At 58.3% G+C, this 15506-nt stretch overlaps 1 protein-coding gene across 1 annotated transcript; it reads right to left on the bottom strand.

The window, feature by feature from the left end:
• Positions 1-1203: 1203 nt before the first annotated feature.
• Positions 1204-5845, bottom strand: LOC116779923 (zinc finger protein 239-like). The gene is made up of 2 exons (XM_032674435.1): positions 5767-5845; positions 1204-2190 (listed from the first exon to the last, which is right to left on the bottom strand). Exons 1-2 carry the CDS (start codon positions 5843-5845, stop codon positions 1241-1243), a joined length of 1029 nt encoding a protein of 342 aa, XP_032530326.1. The 3' UTR covers positions 1204-1240.
• Positions 5846-15506: the final 9661 nt, after the last annotated feature.

Consider the following 15506-nt stretch of genomic DNA (forward strand, 5'->3'; position numbering starts at 1 on the left):
CTTTTTTCCATACTTCCTCGATTGGAGCCTCTTAATTTTGGATTTACAATTGCTGAGAGAGAGGAGTTTGGTCTACTTCATAACTCGTCCTCCTTAGCAAAACATTCCAGTCTCTTTAAACTCAGACAGGAGGGTAGTGCAGTGGTTTCAACAGGCCCCTGGCATCTGGCCAGGGTTAAACCACGACACAAGGGGAACCAGGAGGATGTGGAGACCCCGTCACGGGAGAGTGGAAGGCTCAGACAAAGTTTTAAAAAGCAAAGTCTTGCCAGAGAGTCTGGAGGTGCAGGAAGGACTCCCTGGCTTTCTGAACTCCTTCCCAGGGAAGGGTTTGGGTGGGGCTGAATCCTCTCTTAGCCCTGGACTGTGTTCATGGTTTAAATTTAAAGGAATTACAGAGCTCTTAAACCACTTTTTCCCGCAGGTTTTCATGATGGCAAAACAAGAATATTTATATAAAATGAATAATGTACTTTATACAAATGATCAGACAAAAACCTTAATCAGAACTATTTACTGCACAACAGAAACACTAAAACAATATAAACACTAAAAATCTACTAGTAGAATCTAATATAGCATAAAGCAGTACAGGGCACTATAACAAAGCATTTATTGAAGAAGTTCTACTAAAGCTGGCAAAAAGAAATAATTATTAAGTAGAGATCTGATGTAACTCACACAGACCAAAGTTTGTGGGGAGATCTCTTTCTCTCAGCCTTGAGGAGTGACCTTGGAGGGCGTCCCCAGCCAAGGGAGGAATCTCCACACACCCCCCAGGGAGGGTTTTGTCAGAAAGAACACAACTGCATGAGAGGGGACTGGACTTTTTATAAGATAAAGTGATTGAGTGCCAGGCCTGCCTTTCCAGGCCAGCTCTCAGCTTATCTGTCAACTCAGACTTCAACCAGCAGGGTGTGTGGTCAACGTTAGACCAACCAGGATGGTTTGAGCAGAGTTAACACCGAGACAACACCCCGGCTCCAGCAGTTGATCTTTTGCGACAGCTTGATTATGAGCTTGATTGGACCTTGGGTCTGGCCAGGCTGGGACTATCCTGCCACAGTCCACCAGCCAGGGGTCTTCCCAAGGTGGGTCACTGGGAATGTGGGTCACCAAGCCTGTTCTCAATGTGGGTCACTGGGAATGTGGGTCACCAAGCCTGTTCCCAAGGTGGGTCCTCCAACAGGTGATGGAGTTGGAGCAGCAGATGAAGCTCTTCCCACAGTCAAGGCTTCCCTTACTGGTGGGTCCGTTGGTGTGTGGTCAAGGCAGAGCTGTGGGTGAAGCTCTTCCCACACTCCCCACACTTGTAGGGCCTCTCCCCGCTGTGGATGCGCCGGTGGTTGACGAGGGTGTAGTTGCGTTTGAAGCCCTTCCCACAGTCGGTGCAGCGGAAGGGCCTCTCATCCGTGTGTGTCCGCTGGTGCTTGAGGAGATCTGAGCTGCTCCGAGACCTCTTCCCACACTCGAGACATTGGTAGGGCCATTCCCCCGTGTGGGTCTTCTGGTGCTGGGTCAGGTTAGATTTGACGCTGAAGCTCTTCCCACACTCTCCACACTTGTAGGGCTTCTCCCCTGTGTGCACACGCTGGTGGGCAATGAGGCCGGAGCTGTCTCTAAAGCTTTTCTTGCATTCCCCACATATGTAGGGCTGCTGCCCCCTGATCCGCCACCAGCAGATCCCAGATATGTGGATCTGCTGGTGGCGGATCAGGCGGGAGCTGACACTGAAGCCCTTCCCGCATTCCAAGCACTTGTAGGGCCGTTCCCCCGTGTGCACCCGGCGGTGGGTGAAGAGGTGGGAGCCATAGATGAAGGTCTTCCCACACTCCGCACACTCGTAGGGCCGTTCCCCAGTGTGGACACGCTGGTGGGCAAGGAGGTTGGAGCTGTTGCAGAAGCTCTTCCCACAGCTGGGGCACTTGTAGGTCTTCTCCACGGCACTGACGCGCTCCTGCACCACCAGCTTGGAGCTCTGGCTCAAGCTCCGGCCGCCTTCCCGGCACAGGCTGGGTCTTTCCTCCTCAGAGCACCCTAGGCTGGCTTTGGAGCCCCTCCTCCTGAGGGATCTCCGGGCCTTTTCCTCCCCGCTGCCTTCCTGTGCCGTGGAGCCCTTCAAAACAGCCTCTCCCACCAGGCTCTGCCGGGGGGATTTGTCCTCCGTGCCCTCCGTCCTCAGCTCGGGGCCTGGGGCAGGAAGGAAGGACAGGGAGGGGATTTGCCTCCGGCCCAGAGGGAAGGGGGAGGAGAAGGAAGATGGAGAGGAAGGAGGGTAGAGAAGGAAAAAGGAGAGGAAGGAATATGAAGGGAAAGAACAAGAAGAAAAAGCAACAAGGAGAGGAAGGAAGAAGAAGGAAGGAAGAAGGAAGGAAGGAGAAGGCCCAGAACTGGACACAGCACTTGAGGTGTGGCCTCACCAGTGCCAAGTACAGGGGAAGAACCACTGCCCTGGTCCTGCTGGCCACGCTGGTCCTGAGAGAAGGAAGGAGCAAGGAGACAAGGAATGATGGAAAGGAAGGAGAAGACAGAACAAAGAAAAAGGAGAAAGGAGAGAAAGGAAGGAGAAGGAAGAAGGAGAGAAAGGAAAAAACATAAGGAAGAAGGAGAGGGAGGAACAAGGAGCAGGAAGAAGGAAGGAAAATGAACAAGGAGTGGAAGGAAGAAGGACAGGGAGGGGATTTGCCTCCGGCCCAGAGGGAAGGCCAAGGACATCCCCCCAAATCCGGCCCCGGCAGGACGGCGGCGGCAGCGGGGTTGTCCTGCAGCCGGGGGCGATGCTGGGCTGGGAGATACAGGACAAGACAGGGCAAAGGGCCACTGACTTCCTCCTCACCTGCCTGGGGGGCCCGCGGCATCTTCCTCTTCCTCGCAGCCTCCTTCATCTGGTCAAGCTTTGGGAAGGAGAAATCCTGACTGGGGGGGGGGGGAAACAAGGGTTGAGCGCGTTGGGTTGGGGGTTCCTCCTGCCAAAGTCAATCTCTAGAAGTCACTGAGCACCTCGTGTCCGTAAAAACCTCCTAAACACCAAGTTTCAGCCAAAGTCCCCCCAGAACTCCAAGGTTCGGACCAAAAAAACCCTTCCAGGAGTTCCCCCTCTCAGGTCTCTCCACTTTGGGGTTCTGGGGGTCCCCCCTCTTTGGGCTGCTGAGGGTCCCAGGAATCCCAGGGGTCTTCCCACTTTGCTATTCTGGGGGATCCCCTTCTCTGAGCTGCTGGGGGTCCTGCAGTTCCCCCCTCTCCACGGTCCCCCTGCTTAGGGATGAGGGGGGTTTTGGAGGCCCCAGGGGTCTCTTCTTCCCTGAATCCTTGCTTTGGGGTGCTGGGGCTCTCAGGGATCCCACCTCTCTGGGGTCTCCCCCTCTCCACACTGTTGTGGGTCCCAGAAATCCCAGGGGTCCTTTTCTCGGGGCTCCCCCTGGCTGGGCTGACGGGGGTCCCAGCACTCCCCCTTCTCTGGGCTCCCCACTTCAGTGTCCCAGGGTTCCCAAGGGTACCCCCTCTCCAGGGCCCCAGTTCAGGGTTCCTGCACTCCCAACCCTCCCCTCTCTGCAGGTTCCCCCCTCCTTCCAGGCTGATGGGGGTCCCACAGTGCCGGGATCGCCCCTCTCCACTCTCCCCACTCCGGGGGTCTCAGCAGCCCCCACCGCCTGTTCCTCCTCCTCTTCCTGCTCCTCCGGGCCTGGGGCCCCCCTGCCTGGCCAGACCCAGTTTTCCAGACCCCACACCCCTCTTTCTTTGACTCCAGGACCCCCCTGCCCCCACTTTCCTCACCATCCCACCTCTTTCTGATGCCAAATTTGTGCCCCAAAAGGCACAGAGGAACTGCTCAGAGACAAGGTTTAGTCTTTAAGCAGTGAGCTAATTATTTTATGCAACGCTGGGGAACTCCCAGCTGGCAGGAGTTTCTGATGTTTGGCAGGAGTTTCTGGACTCTGGCCCTTCTCTTTCCCCTTATCTCCCTGTGTTCCTTCCCTATGTCTATTTCTGTGTGTGTTAGCATTTTTGGTGCTCTTACTTTCTGTTCTCTCTGTGTCAGTGTGTCAGATTTACGTATGTGTTATGTTCCACTAGTCCTTGAAACTTAGTTCTTTGTTTCTTTGCTCAGAGTATGCATTCTAAGTTAACTCTTCAGGTCTTGCTTTGTTTCATCCCAGTCTCTCCATCCCCCTCTTTCCTTCCCCCTAGGGACCCCTGGCCCCCCATTCCTGGCCATCCCACCTCTCCTCACCCTCAGACCCCCTTTTCCTTCACCCCAGGACCCCCTGGAGCCCCTTCCCAGTTCTCACAGCTCTCCCTGTTTCTCCCTTTCCTTGACCCTGGGACCACCCTGACCCCCAAATCTCCCTGTCTCCCCACTTCCCCACTCCTGCCTTATCCTGCAGGGTGCTCCTGGAGTGGCCCAGGGACCCCCTGAATGCCTCATTCCTGGACACCAGATCCCCCCTGCACCCCCTTATCCAGACCACCACCCCCCGCACCCACTTCCCCAGCTACAGGACCCCCTGCACCCCCTTTCCCGGCCATCCCACCTCTCCCAGACTCCCTTTTCCTTTACCCTGGTACTCCCTGGACCCCCATTCCTGCCCATCAGGACCCCCCTGCACCTCCTCTCCAACACTGGCACTCTCACCCCCTTCCTCAGCTCCAGGACCCCCCTGCACCCCCTTTCCCAGCCATCCCACCTCTCCAAGTCCCCACACCCTCCCTTCTCCTTCACCCTGCCACCCCCTCCACCCCCACTCCTGCCTTTCCCACTCCCCAACCCCTCCTTTCCTCAACACCCGGCACCCCCTGAACTGCCCTTCCTGCACATCCCGGCTCTCCCCACCCACTGAACCCCCTTTCCCTCACACTGGAGGCCCCTGCACCCTCCTTTCCTGGACACAAGGACCCCAGAGACCCCCTGGGCCTCCTCTCCCAGTCTCTACAGCCCCCCTTTTTCCTTCCCTCTGGGACACCCCCAAACCCCCATTCCTGGCCACAGGAACCCCCTGGCACCCCCTTATTCTGCACTAAGACCCCCCTGCAACCTCCTTGCCCGCCCAGCCCGCCTCTCCCAGCCCCCAGGCCCTGCTTTCCCTTCACGCTGCTACCCCCTGCACCCCCAGGCCTGCCTTTGCCACAACCCACAGGACCCTTTTCTTTGGAACACGGGGGACCCCCTGAACCCCGGGTTCTGGCCATTCTCCCGACCCCCAGGACCTCCCTTTCCCCCACACCGCCGACCCCTGGCCAGGGGATCTCCCCGGACCCCCCATCCCACCTCTCCAGAGCCCCGCACTCCCCTTTCCTCGGCCCTGGCATCCCCCAAAACCCCCTTCCCCAGCACTCTGCCCCCCGACAGCCCCAACACTCACCCAAAAAACACTCCCAGCCTTCCCCCCTCTCCCATCTCCCCCCTTTGGGGGGGCGGCAATTGGGGAACTCCCGCCACTGTTGGGGACAATCAAAGAGTTCCCGACGCGTGGCCGGGGCCTTTGTTCGGCCTGCCGGGAATTCCCAACAAACATCCCGGCCCCCACCAGCCGCTGGGGCCCGGGGGTCCCTCCTCTCCAGGGATCGAGCTGTGGGGACACGAAGGGACCCCCACGGGAAGCCCTTTGCCGCTCTCCCACCTCCCCTTCTTCCCCTCTCCCACCCTTTGCCCGTCGCCCCCCCGCTGCTTTGGGCAGTGACCCACCCCCTCTCTCGCTCACTCTGGGGGTCCCAGCCCCTCTTTTCCTTCCCCTCTGCCCCTTTGCCATCGGGGCCCCCCCAACTCACCGGCGAGCTCCTGGCTCGGGGGATGGAGCGGGGGCAGGAGGAGCGGGCAGAGGCAAAGGAGGAGGAAGAGGAGGAGCATCGCCCCCCTGAGTGGGCGGGGAGGGGGAGCTCGGCTGCGATGGGTTGGGGGGTGCGGGGGGTTTTTGGGGGGGATGTTGGGGCTGAGCCGCAAATGGCCCTCGGGGGGAGCTCGGGGGGTCCCCGGGAGGTGGTTTGGTTTTGTTGGGGGGGATCCCGGGGTGGGTTCCCGGCAGAGGCGGGAGGTGGGCGGGGGGATGCGGGGACCCCCCCGCGGTGGGGGTCGGTGTTGCGGGGTCAGGCCCCGCCGCCCCCATTGTCAGCCCGGTGCCGGCGGGGGGGGACGCGACGAGCCCCTTTTTTAGGGCCCCCGGAGTGGGGAGAGCAGAGAGGGGCGACAGCGGAGCTGGGGGACCCCCGGCAGCCTGGGGGGGGCGGGAGGGGAAGCGCGGAGAGGGGGAGCCCAGAGGGGTGGGGGGACCGGGGACCCCCGGCCCCTGAAAGAGGGGCTCCGAGAGGGGGGACCCCTGGGATTCCCGGCATCTGCAGCAGCCCGGAAAAGGCAGAACCCCGGGGAGGGGGCCCCCAAAACACGAGGGACCTGCAACAGCCTGAACGGGGGGACCCCCAGAACCCCAAAGTGCAGAGAGCAGAGGGAGTGAACTTCGGGGAGGGTTTTTTAGAGCCTTTTCCACGGGCCTGTCTCCCCTGGCTGTGGTCTCCCTGTTTGTCAGCACTGTCAGGTTTGCCCACCTGAAGCCCCCCTCCATCTCCTCCCGCTGCTGGAACTTGCTGAGGTCAGTTCTGGACTCGGTGGTGCCAGTTTTCCCATGGGATCATCCCCTTGGGCATAGGATCCACAATTCCCAAAATCGTCCCTGAATCCCACCCCAAAGCCTCCCATTCCCGACCGCCTGGATCCCGGTGTTCCCCTGGGAGTTTGCAGCCAGGCAGCCATTCCTGCGGGCTCTTGGAGCGGGAAGTGGTCGCCGCTTTTCTTAATATTGTTAATATTTTTTTCTTAATATTGTTATTCAGGGTTGTAGCAAATCATGCGGTTGGTGGATGAAAATTGAAACATTTGGAGGAGCCCAGAGGGTGCAATCCCGGACTTGGCGATGCCACGAGGGGATTCAGGTGTTTACGGGATTCAGGTGTTTACGGGAGGGGAAAAATCAGGGAAAAGGGGGAAAAAAACTCGGGCAAAGCCGAAAAACTTCGCTGGAGGACTGACGATAGAGTTGGTGCGGGCAGAGCGGCGCGGCGTGCGCGCCTCCGTCTCGGTGGTCACTTCCGGCGCCGCCATGTTGGGGAGGTCGGCGGGGCGACTGTCGGGGGTCGTGGTGCTGGTCACGGGTGGGTTTTGGGGGGGATTTGGGGGAGTTTTGGGGTGTTTTGGGGGCGAGAGGGAAGGGGAGACCCCCAGGGGAGGAGTGAGGGGGGACTTAGGGCGGGGAGACCCCCGGGAGGGACGCTGGGAGGGGTTAAAGGTGACACTGGTGATACTAGGAGGGTCACTGGTGATACTGGGATGGTCACAGACCCCTCTGGTGACACTGAGGGAGGTCACTGGTGACAGTAGACCCCACTGGTGACACTGGGAGGAAGCATCGAGGACATCCCAAAGGCGAAACCAGTCCCGCCAGCAACGTCGGACCCCAAATTAATGCAGCCAATCTAGAAGTTGCCGTGACAGGAGTCGTGTGGCAGCGCCAAGTGCTGGAAGATGCACCCCCAGCCAGGAAGCATCAAGGACATCACACACGTGAAACTGGTTCTGTCAGCAACATATCAAATCCCTTTATCAAATCCCTTCAATAAATGTATAGGATTGCTTTTTAAAATATTTTTGCGCATTTGCAAAATAAGGCAAGTGGTACTTTGGATGTTGTAGAGTTTAGTAGATTGTTTCATCCTAATGTTTCACCTGACACATTGGAGGCTAATTGCAAAGCCCAAGGCTTAGCAGTATCTTTGCGCAGGTTTTCCTTTCATCCCCCTTGGCTTTTGGCACAGCTTTCCTTTCCTTCCTATTCTGTGGTTTCCCCTTGGTGTTGCAAGGGAGACGTTTGGAATGTTTTGCAATCCAGCGGTGCCACCGCCTTGATGCACTGAAGGCAGGGAAGCACTGGCGGGGTGTTGGCAGCCCCGTCCTGTCCCTGCTGCCGGCGGCCCGGGGGCAGGAGCGCCCCGGCGGTGCCATGGCGGGGTTCCCCTCAGGTGTGGGCAGCCGCAGCCCGGCCGTGCGGGGCGGCCCCGGCGGTGCCATGGCGGGGTTCCCCTCAGGTGTGGGCAGCCGCAGCCCGGCCGTGCGGGGCGGCCCCGGCGGTGCCATGGCGGGGTTCCCCTCAGGGCGGCCCCCGCTGCCCGCGCACGGCGGTGTTGCCGGGGCAGCCTCTTCCCCAGGCACATCTGTGCGCTGTGACCCAGCGGCGACCACTTCCCGCTCCAAGAGCCCGCAGGAATGGCTGCCTGGCTGCAAACTCCCAGGGGAACACCGGGATCCAGGCGGTCGGGAATGGGAGGCTTTGGGGTGGGATTCAGGGACGATTTTGGGAATTGTGGATCCTATGCCCAAGGGGATGATCCCATGGGAAAACTGGCACCACCGAGTCCAGAACTGACCTCAGCAAGTTCCAGCAGCGGGAGGAGATGGAGGGGGGCTTCAGGTGGGCAAACCTGACAGTGCTGACAAACAGGGAGACCACAGCCAGGGGAGACAGGCCCGTGGAAAAGGCTCTAAAAAACCCTCCCCGAAGTTCACTCCCTCTGCTCTCTGCACTTTGGGGTTCTGGGGGTCCCCCCGTTCAGGCTGTTGCAGGTCCCTCGTGTTTTGGGGGCCCCTCCCCGGGGTTCTGCCTTTTCCGGGCTGCTGCAGATGCCGGGAATCCCAGGGGTCCCCCCTCTCGGAGCCCCTCTTTCAGGGGCCGGGGGTCCCCGGTCCCCCCACCCCTCTGGGCTCCCCCTCTCTGCGCTTCCCCTCCCGCCCCCCCAGGCTGCCGGGGGTCCCCCAGCTCCGCTGTCGCCCCTCTCTGCTCTCCCCACTCCGGGGGCCCTAAAAAAGGGGCTCGTCGCGTCCCCCCCCGCCGGCACCGGGCTGACAATGGGGGCGGCGGGGCCTGACCCCGCAACACCGACCCCCACCGCGGGGGGGTCCCCGCATCCCCCCGCCCACCTCCCGCCTCTGCCGGGAACCCACCCCGGGATCCCCCCCAACAAAACCAAACCACCTCCCGGGGACCCCCCGAGCTCCCCCCGAGGGCCATTTGCGGCTCAGCCCCAAACATCCCCCCCAAAAACCCCCCGCACCCCCCAACCCATCGCAGCCGAGCTCCCCCTCCCCGCCCACTCAGGGGGGCGATGCTCCTCCTCTTCCTCCTCCTTTGCCTCTGCCCGCTCCTCCTGCCCCCGCTCCATCCCCCGAGCCAGGAGCTCGCCGGTGAGTTGGGGGGGCCCCGATGGCAAAGGGGCAGAGGGGAAGGAAAAGAGGGGCTGGGACCCCCAGAGTGAGCGAGAGAGGGGGTGGGTCACTGCCAAAGCAGCGGGGGGGCGACGGGCAAAGGGTGGGAGAGGGGAAGAAGGGGAGGTGGGAGAGCGGCAAAGGGCTTCCCGTGGGGGTCCCTTCGTGTCCCCACAGCTCGATCCTGGAGAGGAGGGACCCCCGGGCCCCAGCGGCTGGTGGGGGCCGGGATGTTTGTTGGGAATTCCCGGCAGGCCGAACAAAGGCCCCGGCCACGCGTCGGGAACTCTTTGATTGTCCCCAACAGTGGCGGGAGTTCCCCAATTGCCGCCCCCCCAAAGGGGGGAGATGGGAGAGGGGGGAAGGCTGGGAGTGTTTTTTGGGGTGAGTGTTGGGGCTGTCGGGGGGCAGAGTGCTGGGGAAGGGGGTTTTGGGGGATGCCAGGGCCGAGGAAAGGGGAGTGCGGGGCTCTGGAGAGGTGGGATGGGGGGTCCGGGGAGATCCCCTGGCCAGGGGTCGGCGGTGTGTGGGGGAAAGGGAGGTCCTGGGGGTCGGGAGAATGGCCAGAACCCGGGGTTCAGGGGGTCCCCCGTGTTCCAAAGAAAAGGGTCCTGTGGGTTGTGGCAAAGGCAGGCCTGGGGGTGCAGGGGGTAGCAGCGTGAAGGGAAAGCAGGGCCTGGGGGCTGGGAGAGGCGGGCTGGGCGGGCAAGGAGGTTGCAGGGGGGTCTTAGTGCAGAATAAGGGGGTGCCAGGGGGTTCCTGTGGCCAGGAATGGGGGTTTGGGGGTGTCCCAGAGGGAAGGAAAAAGGGGGGCTGTAGAGACTGGGAGAGGAGGCCCAGGGGGTCTCTGGGGTCCTTGTGTCCAGGAAAGGAGGGTGCAGGGGCCTCCAGTGTGAGGGAAAGGGGGTTCAGTGGGTGGGGAGAGCCGGGATGTGCAGGAAGGGCAGTTCAGGGGGTGCCGGGTGTTGAGGAAAGGAGGGGTTGGGGAGTGGGAAAGGCAGGAGTGGGGGTGGAGGGGGTGGCAGGGTGAAGGAGAAGGGAGGGTGTGGGGACTTGGAGAGGTGGGATGGCTGGGAGAGGGGGTGCAGGGGATCCTGGAGCTGGGGAAGGGGGTGAGAGTGCCAGTGTTGGAGAGGAGGTGCAGGGGGGTCCTGATGGGCAGGACTGGGGGTCCAGGGAGTGCCAGGGTGAAGGAAAAGGGAGTCTGGGAGAGGTGGGATGGCCGGGAAAGGGGGTGCAGGGGGTTCTGTAGCTGGGGAAGTGGGTGCGGGGGGCGGTGGTCTGGATAAGGGGGTGCAGGGGGGATCTGGTGTCCAGGAATGAGGCATTCAGGGGGTCCCTGAGCCACTCCAGGAGCACCCTGCAGGATAAGGCAGGAATGGGGAAGTGGGGAGACAGGGAGATTTGGGGGTCAGGGTGGTCAAGGAAAGGGAGAAACGGGGAGAGCTGTGAGAACTGGGAAGGGGCTCCAGGGGGGCCCAGGGTCAAGGGAAAGGGGACCTGGGGGTGAGGTGGGGTGGGATGGCCAGGAATGGGGGGCCAGTGGTCTCCATGGTGAAGGAAATAGGGGGATGGAGGGACTGGGAGAGGTGGGATGGTGAGGAAAGTGGGGGCAGGGGGGTCCTGGAGTCAAAGAAAGAGGGGTGTGGGGTCTGGAAAACTGGGTCTGGCCAGGCAGGGGGGGCCCAGGCCCAGAGGAGCAGGAAGAGGAGGAGGAACAGGCGGTGGGGGCTGCTGAGACCCCCGGAGTGGGGAGAGTGGAGAGGGGTGATCCCGGCACCGCGGGACCCCCGTCAGCCTGGAAGGAGGGGGGAACCTGCAGAGAGGGGAGGGTTGGGAGTGCAGGAACCCTGAACTGGGGCCCTGGAGAGGGGGTACCCTTGGGAGCCCTGGGACACTGAAGTGGGGAGCCCAGAGAAGGGGGAGTGCTGGGACCCCCGTCAGCCCAGCCAGGGGGAGCCCCAGAGAAAGGGGAACACGGGGGAACGGCCCTACAAGTGCTTGGAATGCGGGAAGGGCTTCAGTGTCAGCTCCCGCCTGATCCGCCACCAGCAGATCCACATTGAGGAACAGGGGCAGCAGCCCTACAAATGTGGGGAATGCAAGAAAAGCTTTAGAGACAGCTCCGGCCTCATTGCCCACCAGCGTGTGCACACAGGGGAGAAGCCCTACAAGTGTGGAGAGTGTGGGAAGAGCTTCAGCGTCAAATCCCACCTGACCCAGCACCAGAAGACCCACACGGGGGAATGGCCCTACCAATGTCTCGAGTGTGGGAAGAGGTCTCGGAGCAGCTCAGATCTCCTCAAGCACCAGCGGACACACACGGATGAGAGGCCCTTCCGCTGCACCGACTGTGGGAAGGGCTTCAAACGCAACTACACCCTCGTCAACCACCGGCGCATCCACAGCGGGGAGAGGCCCTACAAGTGTGGGGAGTGTGGGAAGAGCTTCACCCACAGCTCTGCCTTGACCACACACCAACGGACCCACCAGTAAGGGAAGCCCTGCGAGTGCTTCAACTGCATGAAGAGCTTCATCTGCTGCTCCAACTCCATCACCTGTTGGAGGACCAACCTTGGGAACAGTCTTGGTGACTCACATTCCCAGTGACCCACATTGGGAACAGCTGACCCACATTCCCAGTGACTCACATTGGGAACAGGCTTGGTGACCCACGTTCCCAGTGACCCACGTTGGGAAGCCCCCTGGCTGGTGGACTGTGGCAGGATAGTCCCATGTGTTATTTGTGTGGGCACGGACCCCAGTTACACACAAGACACGCAGCTGAATCAAATTTATTAAGAACAGCATGAGCTGATATAGACAGTCCAAACTGTGACACGTCATGATGTGACCTCTCAACCAGTGACATTTGAGCACTGCCTTGTGCATGTGCAGCAGAGTACAGAAGGAACTACAAGTCCCAGAGTGCCTTGTGGCACTTCCTGTAATATAAATCGCTACATTTCCACTTTATTATAATTAGAACGAGTTACAGAACAATTTTTAAACCTTTTTCGTAAACATTTCTTAACATAAACAAACTTATCTTAAGCATTTATAAAAACCAGGGCCTAATGCAGTAAGGCCTTTATTAAAACTGGTCATAACCTTATTAACTGTGTAACTTTCAATTACTCAGGGTTTGTAAATATGGTTTGTGTAAGACTTTTTCTCTGAGAGTATTTGTGTAACTGGGTGAGAAGCATCAGTTTTATGTCAAGGGGAAGTGTGTCAGGTTATGGATGTTGTGTTCAATTGTATTTGCTGGGGTTGAGGTAGTGTTGTTGTATGAGTGTATTTTATTTAAGGCATCTCTGGCATAAAGTGGTTTTGAATTCACTCTCATACGTACGTCCACACAACTTTTCTCATTCATACGTAGGTGGCCACTTCTCAGTCTCTCCTCACACATGCACACTTAAGCCTTTTATTATGTCTCTGTATTTCAATGATGTAGTTTGGGTCTGGTAGTGGTCATTAGTTATGTGTTTCTTCGATTCCAGTTTCTTCATTTGTCACTTCTGTTGATTGCTCTTGCTCTGAAGAAGGGCTGATATAAGGCCTGACACATCTGGAAGGAATCCATTGTAGTTTAGTACCTGTGGATACACAGGCATATCCCCTCCCCCACGTTACCAGGTCCACTGGTCCTGACCGTTGCCCTGATATTAAATATTTATCATGACTGGTGGTTTGGGAGAGGAAAGTACCTGAGATTCGTGTTGACACTCGTTACCTACTGTGATCTGTGTCATCACAGTTTAAGAAATTTAGGACATAGGACGCTTTCCACAGGTGTTCCTGGGACTGTAGATAGATTCCCCCCTTTTTTGTTTTTGCAGCATTCCCCTCAATGTGCAGTGTGCTCTCTCCACCACAGCTTGTCCCATGGTGAGTGTGGTCTGCCTGTGGAATGAAATATCTCCAACCCGTGAGAAATGTTTTGACCTTTGAAGAGCAATAGGCAGGAGCATTGTCTGTCTTTATGGTTTTTGGAATTCCCAAAGTTGCAAAGCAACTAAGCCAGTGTCTGATCACATCCCTTGCCTTTTCCCCAGGGTGTGCAGTGGCATTTATGTGTTTAGAATGTGTGTCTGCTGTGACATGGACGTACTTTAGCCGACCGAGTTCAGCTACATGAGTAACGTCTGTTTGCCAAATTCCATCGGCTGTTGTGCCTCGGGGATCAACCCCTTCCTTAGATGGCACTGGGGCCATTTGCTGCCAGTCAGGACATGACATGCTGATAGCTCGAGCTTGATTCCCTGTGAGTTGGAACTGCCTCTTTAACGAGCGTGCATTTTGCTGAAAGGATAGGTGGGAGAGTTTGGCCCGCTCGAGAGTTTTGGGAACTGCAGCAATCACAGCGGCAGCATCTGCTCTTTGATTGCCCTCCGCTCTGGGTCCTGGTAGTTCTGTGTGGGAACGGGCATGCATTATGTAAGAGTCAAATTTTCTGTGGTTGACAGGGGACCATATAGTACATATCTCTGCGAACAAATAAGGATTAGTGACATCTCAAAGGAAAGAGGCTTCGAGACGTGAAACCAACCCCGCAGCATAACACGAATCAGTAATGATATTCAGTGGCTGCTCACTAAACAACTCAAAGGCTATGCAGATAGCAGCAAGCTCTAAAACCTGTACAGAGCCTTGGTCTATGGTCTGCACTTGATTGTCCCAGCATCCTGTGACAGGATTTATCTGTGTCACTGCGACCTTTTTTGACCGTCCAGACACGTCAGTGATGCCTGATACGGGTTGTGGTCTGCAGCGACGTGTGGCCATTAGAGGTAGATTCCCCATTTGTGTCCTGGAGAGACCTGCAACCCTGCTCCTCGAACAGCATTAGTTAAGGCAGTCAAAATAGATTGGAATTCAGTCTCTTGGGCAGCAGCCACCAAAGTGTCTCCATGTAGTGGTAAATGTGGGCTGAAGGGTAGAGCTCCCGGACAGGGTGTATGGCATTAGCTACCGCTGTCTGGCAAACAGTCGGACTGTTACACACACCTTGAGGCAAAACAGCCCAGTGGTACCTCTGCACGGGCTCTGCAGGATTGAAGGCCGGAATTGAGAAGGTGAAGGGAGGAGCATCATCTGGATGTAGAAAGAGAGTAAAAGAACAGTCCTTCAGGTCAGTTCCTGTCTAGGCCTCTGCACACCTCCTACCCCCGAAGTGGGGAAGATTGTGGGCCAATCAGAAGGGCATTCTGTGTCTTTTACAATAGAACTGTCAGCACCAGTGTCTACCAAGCCTTTAAACCTGCGCCATCTGTGACAAGTCAGCATAGGCTGAGAAGCAGAGAGAGTCTTTGCCTAAAATATTTGTGGCTCACCTGTGCTCCCAAAAGGCCCAGAGCCTCTCTTTCTCTTCCCAGGGGCTGAGGCGCTGTAAAAAGGGATTAGCTGAGCAAACTGCTGCCCTTCAGGGATAGAGCAGGGTGGTGCAGGTGTCCGGGGAACGGGGGCCCCAGCCCTACAAATGTGGGGAATACAAGAAAAGCTTCCCATACAGTTCTCAACTCGTCACCTACCAGGGTGGGTGTACAGGGGGGAGAAGCCCTACGAGTGTGAGGAGTGTGGGAAGAGGTTTTGGAGCAGCTCACATCTTCTCCAGCACCAGCGGATGCACATGGGGGAGAGGCCCTTCCACTGCACCGACTGTGGGAAGGCTTCAAACAGAACCCTTTCCCATCCCTCCCAGAGCACAGGGGAGGTCCAGGTGCTCCAGGGGCTGCCCCGTGTGCCCCTTGCCTGTCCCAGCCCCCAGGAGGGACATTCCAGGACATTCCCAACCTGCACTGCTCAGGATGCACATGGAGGGGGTGAAGGGGATCTCGTGTGCAGAGACCCCCAGGAGCCCCCTGAGCCTCTCTGCTCATGGCAGGGGTGCGGCCAGAGAGGCACCAGGTGTGCAGGGGCTGGAGAAGGAGGGGACAGGGACACGGGAACGCAGGTACAGAGATGGGAACACACACATGGAGATGGGAACACACACATGGAGACGGGAACACACACATGGAGATGGGAACACACACATGGAGATGGGAACACACACATAGAGATGGGAACACACACATGGAGATGGGAACACACACATGGAGGTGGGAACACACACTTGGAGGTGGGAACAGACACTTGGAGATGGGAACACACACATATGAAGATGGGAACACACACATGGAGATGGGAACACACACATGGAGATGGGAACACACACATGGACATGGGAACACACACATGGACATGGGAACACACA

The sequence above is a fragment of the Chiroxiphia lanceolata genome, chromosome 33 (assembly GCF_009829145.1).
Source record: "Chiroxiphia lanceolata isolate bChiLan1 chromosome 33, bChiLan1.pri, whole genome shotgun sequence".
In the NCBI taxonomy this organism is placed as follows: Eukaryota; Metazoa; Chordata; class Aves; order Passeriformes; family Pipridae; genus Chiroxiphia; species Chiroxiphia lanceolata.